The sequence below is a fragment of the Oenanthe melanoleuca genome, chromosome Z (genome assembly GCF_029582105.1).
Source record: "Oenanthe melanoleuca isolate GR-GAL-2019-014 chromosome Z, OMel1.0, whole genome shotgun sequence".
Lineage (NCBI taxonomy): Eukaryota > Metazoa > Chordata > Aves > Passeriformes > Muscicapidae > Oenanthe > Oenanthe melanoleuca.
Window position 1 is genome coordinate 73849280 of NC_079362.1, and position 11245 is coordinate 73860524.

At 43.7% G+C, this 11245-nt stretch overlaps 1 protein-coding gene across 1 annotated transcript in view; it reads left to right on the plus strand.

Annotated features, from left to right (window-relative positions):
* Window positions 1-6099, plus strand: part of LOC130265357 (urea transporter 2-like) — a 302492-nt gene extending 296393 nt beyond the window's left edge. The window contains exons 9-12 of the mRNA XM_056514401.1: window positions 171-318; window positions 1768-1902; window positions 3093-3142; window positions 5067-6099. Coding sequence (XP_056370376.1) covers window positions 171-318; window positions 1768-1902; window positions 3093-3142; window positions 5067-5336 — 603 coding nt within the window. The 3' untranslated portion in view covers window positions 5337-6099. The remainder of the gene's footprint in view (window positions 1-170; window positions 319-1767; window positions 1903-3092; window positions 3143-5066) is intronic.
* Window positions 6100-11245: the final 5146 nt, after the last annotated feature.

Here is an 11245-nt window from a genome sequence, read left to right on the forward strand (position 1 = left end):
TGATCTCTAAGGTCCCATCCAGTTCAAACCATTCTGGGATTCTGTGAGGTACTCAGAGCTAGGGATTTTTCCTTCCCTTTTCAGCCAATAGCTTGGACGAAATACCTGCTGTGTCCCTCAGGGCACAGACAGGCAATGAATAACAAGCCCTTTTCTGCAATCTGCTGCAGCTCTTACAATCCATCCCAGTTGGTATTGGCCAAGTGTATGGTTGTGGAAACCCCTGGACTGGAGGCATTTTCCTTGTGGCTCTGCTCATCTCCTCCCCACTGATTTGTTTAAATGCCGCAATTGGATCCACTGTGGGGATGTTTGCAGGTAAGAAATACTGACCAAATCATTTTTGCTACCAAGTTGTCCAGACTTTAAAGTTGCAATGTCTTGGCAGTAGCTGGGACAACACTCTCATTTTCCAAACTATCTCTGAATTTGAAAGCTCTTAGGAAAGGTCCCACAACATGATGCAGGCAAGAACAGAAGCAGATTTTGTCTAAACTTTGCATTTTTTGTTAGATTTGTAGCTCAGCCAGGTGGTTTGTTCCACCTTACTTAACCCTCTAGCTAGTGGTTGTGATAAATCCCATGGAGAGCACGAGGAAACCTAGTGAAAGACTTTCAGAACTGATTTCTTGCCACTGGCATTGCTTTAAATTATGACCACAAGCAAAGGTCTGTCTCAGAACTAATCAGCCAAGCAAGAGAAACAGACTTTTCTGGGATGTAGTTTGCTCAGCCCTGCTGTGGATTTGTCAAAATGCCAAAATGAATGTCATTAAAAATGTCCTGTCTGTCCACTAACCAGAGAGAAACAATGTTGAGAGACATGAAGCAGGCCCTACAGGTTAGACAGCATTAATGCCACTTAATTGACCAATTTTAACAAATATTGATGATGGAATAAGTGTAGTCTGATTCCTTGGAAAAGACAGTGATCCAACAAGTTCTCTGTGTTCTGAAGCACTTTGTACAAGATGTAGCTGTCTTATATTCATGTTTTTAAACAAAACTGTCCACAATTTGTATGGCTAAGAGCATATGGCAGGTCTTGTGTGACATTCAATCTAGAAGGGAAAGATCAGGAGGAAAGTTCCTGGGGACAAACATGATGATAAAATAGAGGACAGATGAGGACAATATAGCAGAAAATGCATTAATATTGTAAGTGTCAGGACAGTGGCCTGTTCACTACATATTGAGCTCTCCTTTTCACTCCTGAAGCCTGTGAGAAATTCTGCAGAAGTTTCTGAAAGGTCAGATTTGGGGCAGACCCCCCAGCTCCCATCCCCATGGAGAATTTCCACTGCACAAGTGAAATGACCACCTCTAGTAACTAAAACATATCTCACAAAAGTCACTAGGAAAAAATGGAAAACTGTGCTTGCTCCCACAAGACACACAGTTGTGCCTCTAATATTCAAAATTAGGGTAGGTATGATGTTTAAACAGTGTGTGTGAGCACAGTTTTCTGCAAGGAGGACACCGAGGTGAGAAGGTTCTCCCTCACTCTGCCTGGCTCCTCCACCTGTGTGTGTGGATACAACACTCTTAGTGAATACACTGGAAGTTTTGTCTGAGTTAAATGTTTGAGGCTGGGCCAAATTCCACTGCAGGGACATTATCAGAGCTCCAAAAGAGCCTCCTTTGACATCCTCCCTTTTCTGCCTGTGTAAGAACAAACACTTCTTGATGTTATGAGGAAGAGACGACAGGTTCCTCCTGCAGGTTCCTGTCATACTTGACCTCACAGCCTTGCCCTTTGTCTTGCAGCCCTGAGCATTGCATCCCCATTTGACAGCATCTACCTTGGCTTGCACAACTACAACTGTGCCCTGGCCTGCATCGCCGTCGGGGGCATGTTCTACGCCCTGACCTGGCAGACACATTTGCTGTCCCTTGCCTGTGGTGAGTATCTTTTATATGAAGGAAGGCAAAAATTTGTGCAGGTGGGCAGCTTATGAGGAGCACAGGTTTAGAGCCAACCATCACTCTGTCCCAAATGTAGGTACTGTGCAAGAGCTGTTTCTCTGGTGGCAGCAGCTTTGGGCTTGATTGTGAAAGTGCAGAGAGAATAGAGACCCTGACAAGGTGGAACCAACTAGGAAGGGTGGAAGTACTGTTTGTGAAATGAGCACAAATTAATCCATGAGCATGTGTAACAAATTAGAAACTCAACAGATACATAGAAGCATCTTTTTCATAATTACACATTTCACTGGGGGAAATTTGTCATGTTGCACCAGGTCAGCTTAAAATCCATCTATCCACATCCAACAGCAGCCAAAACCAGGCACTATGGGAACAGTTTAAGAGAAGAAATTTCCCAAGACATTCCTGTGAAGATATGCCCAGGCTCCAATTTTCTTTATCTCAGTGTCATTAGCACAGTTTCTGGATTTCTCAGTAGCTTTTTCTTCCTTGACTTAGCCCCGGTGTGCCTGACCTTGCCTCCTGTTCTGCCATCCCTGGGGTCCTGGGGCAAGGAGACCCCTTGGTAACTGGCTATGGTATGAAGCCACAGAGCAGAGAATTTCTAAAGTCCAGCACTGTGGGAGAATTTCTGCAATTCCCACTACGTGTGGGTCAGATCATGCCAAATAAAAAGAAGTTAAAAGAAATGCCACCATTGCTTCATCTTGACAAAACCACATTCTTCATTCAGATAGGACAAAATGTAGTCACAGAATCATTTGTGTTGGAAAATACCTCCAAGATCATGGAGTCCAACCCTTCCCCAGCACTACCCAGGCCACCACTGACCTATATCCCCAGGTGCCACATCCACACAGCTTTTAAATCCCTCCAGGGATGGGGACTTCACCACTACTCTGGGCAGCTGTGCCAGGGCAGGACAATGCTTTCTGTGAAGAAATTTTTCCTTAATATTCAACCTAAATCTCCCCTGGTACAACTAGAAGCCATTTTCTCTTGGGATATTTCAACTAATTGTTTAATTCTATCAGTGATCCTCACTTTAGGGAGCTGAGAGGATATTTTGCTGTGCATTTTGACAATGATGCTGGTTTTTATATTTTCTTTGGAGAACTGAACAATATTTTCCTCATCCTGAGCTCTCTTTGGTCTTCTCTTCTCAGCATTATTTTGTGCTTACTCCGGAGCAGCTCTTGCTAATGCCCTCTCTGTGGTAAGTGTGGTGTTTTGTGTTTTACTTGAGTTTTTTATTCTTTTTTTTTTTTTCACTGCATCTTGATTTGTTCAGATATAACGTTGAGGAAATGTCTCAAAATTCTCCATGTCAGCTTTGACAACACTGAAATGAGAATGTTGCAGCCAGCTGGCAGGTCTTGTACAAACCCTGTGTCAGCTGAATTGTGCCCCTGAAGACTTTATATCTGATAATAAGATTTCAAAGACCTTTGGAGCATGTTATCCACAACAAGGCTGTGCACATATATGTGAGCTACAGCAACAGCATATGATTTGAGATTAAATACTTAGCTGAACATCATCTTTCAGCAATTCCAAATGATCTAAATTTTCATTTTCTTCTTTCAAAGGCTTTCTCCAACCCTGCCCACAGATATTACAGAAGTTTGAACTGGGTATGAGAACTAAAATGAGGGGGAGACTGTTCTCTTTAGTACAAAGTTATTATATTTGGACAAATCAAGAAAGGAGTGAAGACAGAAATGCCAGGCTCTGTTTCTTCTTTAAGATCTGAGAGATTAAAGCAAAACCATATTTTAATTAAATTGATTTACTAACTTAAAAGAAAAAAAAAAAGATTAGAACTAGCAGCTTCATGCACTGAATGTTTTCATCTGGCACCCTCTCAGTACTATGTAAGTCCTTGCATATGGACTGCTTTAAGCATACCTGCTTTTGAGAGGCATCAGGAAAAAGGACATCCACTTTTTACCCCTGTGATCTTGCTTCTGGAAGACCTCAATTCAGGTCCAGAGGCTGGGGAACAGAGAGGGCTGAGGGTTGGATGTGATGCCAGTGTCATAGAGTCATTGGGAAGAGTGAATATATTTTACAGAGGAAAGAGGGTAGAATTTGGCTCTTTTATTAGAGAATTCAAGTGTGTAAGCTGGATGCCTTGGCTTTAATTGCAGTCATCAGAGCCCTGGAGCCTGATTCTGCTGCTGTACAAGGTTCCACTCAGCACCAGTACTGGAGCCACACCTCTGGCAGGACTGAGGTCTGCAGCCTTGTGACAGTGGTGGTGTATTTACACCACTTAATTAGTGGCTTGTCTGGAGTCTCTTCTGCCTTCACTCAGAGCCAGGATTAAAAATACATGAAGAAAACTAATTTTCTCATGTTCAGGCTTGGTTGTTTATTAAATCTTATCAAAAGTACAGAAAGTTCAGCAACACTTCTAGCCACCAGCTAGCAGCAAGCAGAATGGAGATGAATCCAGCTGCTACAATGTCTCTCAAAGCTGAACAGCCCAATAGAGAATTAACACCTATATTATTTATACTTTTAACCCAATAACTAAATTCCCATGACCCTCAGTGTGGCACTAACATTCCAACCAGAAACTACTGCCTGAAACCTTGAAGAAGAAGGAGGAAGAACACCGAAAAGGGACACCACCCAAAATCCTCCATTTGTTCCATACCTATTACTATATTATAAAAACCCTTCACCATGTGTAAGCACACACTTCTATTTAACCACACAACCATGATTTTAACTCCATCAGTCAAGTCTGGAAGCCTTCTCCAAGGCCTCAGGTCCAAAGCAGTGGTCTCCAGGGGATCAGTGCCTGACAGCACTGAAAGCTCAAAAAACCCAAGTTTCTGGAGCCAACTCAGCATCAGATGCTTTGTGCAGCCTCACACGCTCCAGGTGAAAAACAGACCTCAGCTTGGGCAGCTGAATCCACATTTGGTAGCCACTGTGTCTCCAGGGAAAGCCAGGCCCTCCCAGCTTCCCAAATGCAAGAATTTAGCTGCAGGCAGATATAAGTTGAGGTGTTAGGGCATGGGTTGGGCTCGATGATCTTGAAGGCCTCTTCCAACCTAGTCATTCTGTGAATTCTATGAATAAGCAGAGATCAGAAAGTGCATGCCTGTGTGTGTTCTGTCCCCTCCCAGCTCGGGCTGCCAGTGTGCACCTGGCCCTTCTGCCTCTCCGCGCTGCTCTTCCTGCTGATCACGTCCGAAAACCCGGCCATCTACAGAATGCCCCTCTGCAAAGTCACCCACCCAGAAGCCAACAGGATCTACTACCTGAGAATGAGGAGAAGGGCCTCGGAGAGCAGGAGGGAGGAGCAGAAGAGGAAGGAGCAGAAACCCTCTGACAGCCCAAATTTGAGCACCGGGGGTACCCCACTCTGCCCCCCCAAGAACCACCATGCTCACTGACATCAGGCACACACAGCTGTGCAGCTTGGGGGCAGTTTGGGGGCAGCTTTTCAAACCTCACCCAGGCACAGCACAGCCACAAACACCACTTTTGCCAGCAGTCTGCAGGCTTGGGGATTCAGCGTTGCACACCGGGGAAATCACGGTGTGCCCTTGAGCTAAGCTTTCCAAAAAGCACTCAGGTAACATAATAACAGCTGCCTTATCAATCCACTGGCTGTTAACTTGAAAGTCACCTCTTATCAATAATAATTATAAGAATAGGCAGAAGAACATTAAAGCTGACAAGAGGCTGCATTTAATTTCAGAGGTGTAATTTAACAAAATAAATATGCTGAGAAGGCATTGGTGTCTAATAATAATAAATAATGTAAGAACTAAGTCAAGAGCTGCACTTCAAATTAAGAGCATGTATATTTGAAAGTGAAATAAACAGACTGTTCTCTTCCTTTCTTGTGTGCCATCAATGTCTAACACTTTTAATACCTCTTAACAGCTACAACACATACAGGTAAATATTCTTACAGAGCACATCCTGTAGCACTTTTGGTGCCATCTCCTGGCTTCTCATTAAGTGCCAAGGGAATGAATATATATGCTTTAATCAGACTAGAAGAGCAACTAGCTAGCAGTGATCAAACATTCTTCTTTTCCTTGAATAATTTTCTGTCTCACAAACAGAAGATCTCTCTCTCCTGCTGATTGCAGGATAGTAAGTCTGTATCCCTACACACATCCAGTGGGAAATAAAAAAACTTCATGTAAAGAATTTCTGCTGGTGGCAGTTCTTTCTCTCCCTTTCCTACAGCAGCAGATCCTTTCCATTAAACCATGAGAAATTAACAAGGCAGAGGTTACCACTGACACTTTATGTCTCCTTGAAGTCCTTACAACAGGGAAGCTCCCACTGCCCTAAGGAGGATTTTCTTAGGAACCTTCTCCAAAACCTCTGTGAAGGAAGCCTGACAGAGAGGCTTCCTCACTCTAAAGTTGTTTTAAGAGGTCAGCTTAAAACCACAGACCCAAGGGATGTGAAGATTTAAAATCCAAAGGGACTGTGCAGTCACAAATGCTCAGGTCAGGTGCTGTCCTCTCTGCCTCATGATGTAGGGCTGTTTTGCAGATCCACCTGAGTATTTTTGAACAGGTGGGACCCCAGCTCTGAAAACTTTTAGACTTTTTTTTAGACTTTTAAAAAGGGTGAGCCTGGGTGCTGCTCATGGGATTATTTGTGCCTTCATCACCAGAAATCCAGCAGCAGACCAGCATCTGCTATCCCCTCTAAATGTCCCCAAGAAACAGCATCCAAGATTGCATTCATCCTGAGAGACAAAATCATGGTGCTCTTTATGTTCAGATGTTTTGTTTATGTTAAACAGGGGAGGCCATTCCAGGAAGTCTGGTAAAATTCAGGTCCTACTTCCTCTCCTCTCAGCCAAGACATCCTTTGAGCCATGATATCAGCAAACCAATGCTAGCAGCAAAAGATTCTCCCATGGTCTCTACAAACTGCAAGATCAGGGACATTCCTCTGTTGCTGCTGCTTAATAGAGAGGAAAAGAGAGGCAGAATAACACACCACTGCCTGCAGACCTTCTCTCTACAGCAGCCAATGAAATATGAAGCACACACAAACTAGGAGAACTTATTCATGAACAGTTTAATTCAGCTCATGCACAGAGTTAGAGAAATATTTGAATAATAGCAATACAAAGTTACTTGGAAAAGTACTGCAAAATAATGCTGGAACCTTATATGTGATGAAAAACCCCAACTGCAGTTAGTTATGCCCAGCATATTGCTTGTTATCCTAAAAATAAGAGTGAATCCCAGGCACAATATGGCTATTGGAAAGCATTTGTCATGTAAGTGCCACTGCAGGCATTAATTCCTCAGCCACAAGAAAATCCATCCTGAAATCAATTAGTAAAGCAATTTCTAGAGTTGAAGCCTTCCATAAAAAATAGAGTATAAACAGCTTTTTTAAAGTCTCTAGCTAATCAAAAGATTTGAGTAACTATAGCCAGTACTAATAATTCTTGAAAACAGGCAAGACAAATCAAGTGTCTCCTGCAAGGGAACAGCAGACAATAAAAGCACTAACTGAAGCTATCAGTGGTAGCCCAGCAGCCTGATACCTAGAGAGTTCCATAAAAATTTTCATTAAGAGAGATAAAACCTACAGTTTTCAGTGGGACTAATAATTTTGAGACAGCTCCCAGAGATCTAACATAAAACAAATATGACTATTAAAGGGAGAAAAAAAAAATAATTAGAGCCATCACTCCACCCAGCTCACCTTCACCTTAAATAGTATTTAATAAATGGTCCTGTACCAACCAGCACCTGGCCTAGCCATAGCACTTAAAAAAAACCAACCCCCTAAAAATTTGCCTTAAAAAATAAGAGCAGAACAGACTAATCAAAGTAAAGGAATTGCAAGAGAGCTTCCCAGAATAAAGACAATTCTAAGTGGAGCTCAATGTAAAAAAATAGTATATACACTATGCAATTCCAAGAAAAATGCTTACTTTGTTGCTCCAAATATTCTTTTTCTCACTCTTGTATTTGCTTCATAACCCCTAAAAGAAAAAAAAAAAATTTAAAAAAAATTTTAAAAAGAAAAAAAAAAATTTAAAAGGCACCTTTGCTCTTTGAGAGGAGGTTCTCAACCCTTCTCCTTTAGACATAGATGATTCTGTTTATAAGATCAGTCACAGAACTCAGACAGAAAAACCTGGGGCAAGCCCTTAGATGTCTTGGATAGGGTATTGGTGGCTCCAGGATGACTTACCTGTTAATGACTCCTCATGAATAATTAGAAAGCTGCACGGTGGGAACATGGAAGGAAAGGATTTTCTTTCCCAGTGGAGATTTGTAGCAGAGGTCAGAGCCACACTGCCACCTGCACTGCAGCATCCCCACTGATGGAGCACAAAGTTTCCCTCCTGATTCACAGGAGCATGGAATCCTTGAGACTGGAGAAGCTCTCTGGGATCCTCAAGTCCCACCACTCCCCCAGCACTGCTAAACTTGCCACCAACCCCTGTCCCCAAGTGCCACACCCACAGGGCATTTAAATCCTTCCAGGGATGGGAGCTCCATGGTTTGGGCAGCCTGTGAGTGTTTCACAACCCTCCCCATATTGAATTTTTTCCTGATATCCACTCTAAAACTGGTTTCTATCATTTGATCTTCTTTGAGATCTAATCACCTCCTCACGGGGGTCAGGAGCTGATGGAAAGAGCAGCACAGAGGGAGACCACAACAGGAGGTGGTGACACCTGGGAGGACACCCAAAGCTGCAGACCTGGAAAACCCAGTGCTGTGCTACCAAAGAGTGATGGGGAGAAGTGGCTGCAGCACTGCATGGCACTCACAGCCAGGCAGAGCATGGTGGGTTAAATCTGATGAACAGATTTCCCTGTTGGCCTCCACTCTCAAGCAACCAGAGCTGCTTTGCAGCAGAGCCTGGGCCCTATTCCGTGTTCCATCCAACATTGCAATGAGCTTAAAAAAAATATTGTCCTTTTTGTCAGCCCCTCTGCAATGTGACATCTCTTCTTCCCACAGCTACAAGCAATTAGTGCAGACAGGAGCCCGAAATCATCAGATACAGGGAGAGTGTGCATCTCTCCCCAGCACCTAGGCTGCTGGCACAGGAAGCCAGCCAGCTTTCCAGCAGGCACCAGAAAACACCAGGGAAGGCTCTGTGTTCCACAGGGGCACTCCAGCAGCATGGAGCCTTCCTACGAGCTGAAAAACCCAAAACTTCAAAACTTGTCCGAATAAGATAATTCCTAAAAATATCCAGCTGCTGGGGAGCTGCTCTGTGCTCTGGCCATGCCAGACATCTCCAGTCTGCAGTGACAGACGTATTGCCCAACACTGCAGAATGATTTAGGTTTTCTGTAGATCACATTTGCCAGGGTTGCAGAAATATCACCACTCTGAGGGAGAGACCTGTTTGCTGAACGCTGTTCCCTCTCTCCCTCTTCCTCTACATCAGTTTTAATTTGGGAGATGGAAGCAGTTCAAACAGGAAACAAGCCCTTGATTGCAGTTGATTTTACAGTTCTCAGGGGGTCTTTTACAAACTCCTACAGCTGTTGCCACAGCTGGAATTCACACATCCCAGGGGTGGGATGAGACGTGGGATGGCTCTGTGGGAAGCAAAGGCTTCTTCCACCACGTTTTGCCTGGCAATGAGTTTGGTATCTCTGACTTCTCATTCAGCAGCTCCTGAGTGCACTCAGCATCCTCTGTGGATTCAAGAGCTTAAGGTCTCATGGAACTGCATCCTCACATCCACTTTCAGGGGCAGCTTTTCGCATAGACAGGTGAGGCAGGCACAATTCCCTGCTCCCAAAATGTGCATCTTCACACAGCACAGCAGGGTTGAAGCACCAAGTGTGGGCAGAAGCCTTTCCAAAAACATCCAACTGTGTCACCACCCAAAATGCACAGTTCTGGGGGCTGTTTAGCACATCCCAGCCCCTGCAAATTAAACTCTGCTTTGCTCTGCATTGCAAAAGGCAAAGGCAGAGAGACAGAGGCATCCTTTACCTGTGCAGCTTAGGATGGTCTGGAATCTTTTCCCCCAGCACACCCTGTCCTGTGCCTGACACTGCTTTTCCACACTTCTCTAATCTCAACCAAGTGCTGACAGTTCTGTTGCTCTGTCTTCCAAAAATCTCTGCTCTGCAGAACCACTCAGCCAGAAATCAGGTAGAGACTTCCTTTCTTTGGAGAGAACAAAAAAGTCAGAGGTGATGACAAACCATCAGCCAGTGATGATTTCTTACTGTAGCCAAGTGAGCTTAATTCACTTGTGCAAATTAAATCACACTTAGGACATTTTCCCTTTGCAGAAACTGAGTTATCCAATAGATATGACTTTTTTCTTTCTTTTGCCTACCCCAAAATGTGCATCTTTACTGCAAATGGATTTATACTTTTTTGTGCTTGTGCATGGAAATGTTGCTCTGTAGTGCTGCTTGCAAAATCCTGTAACCACCCAGAGCCAGAGTAACTCACCTTCTATCCATTGCACTATTGATTTTCAGTTGTTTCTACTGTCTGATGGTTCATTTCTGGATGCTGCCATTCCTCTTTCTCTTGTTGATCAGCAACCCATGCTATGAACAGCATCTTCCATTTCTAGTGTGAACTACTTGGCAAGAACACAGCAATCATTGGGATTTATAGGCTGAAAGAGTTTCTTGTTGGAAGAATTATAGTGTTCTGCTCTGTGTTAAGGCCTAACACATACATCTCCTACAACATACAGGTTTGTGAGAATGGGTTATTTCCTTGGAAGCAGCCATACCCTGGGGTGAGACTCACAGCCCTACCATCAGGGCAAGGGAAAAGGAAAGGACAGGGAAGTTTATTAAGCTGAGAGTAGATGCAGGGAAGTGAATTGAGTCTCAAATTGCAAAAGTGAATGAAGAAGCAGAGCAACACTTTGCCTTGTGTTATAAAAAGAGGCAAGTCTGGCCAGCTTTGTCATTTCTAACAGGATCCTGCTGCCTTGAGGTAGGTTTAGAAAAAGAGCCTTTCTGAATCTGGGCTTTTCCTTGGAGCCAGGAGAACAGGAGAGGGGTTTGAAGCTGAAACTAAAAATTATTTGAGTTTCAATTTCCCATCTGTACTGAAATACAGCAGTACAGTCAACCTCAGGCTTCCAAATTCCTCCAGTATTTCAGACTGTTTCAATATAAGGTTGGGCTCCATCATCTCAAAGGTCTTCTCTGAACACCTACTCTATAATGCTACAATTCTAATGTAGATCCAGTCTGATTCTAGAGATGACCAGGAAAACAGCCTCGAGGTTCAGACTCAGGCATGAACCAGAGAGCTTTTCTCCCTCTCAGCTCCTGAGTCCCAGGACTTGCAACTCAATCTCA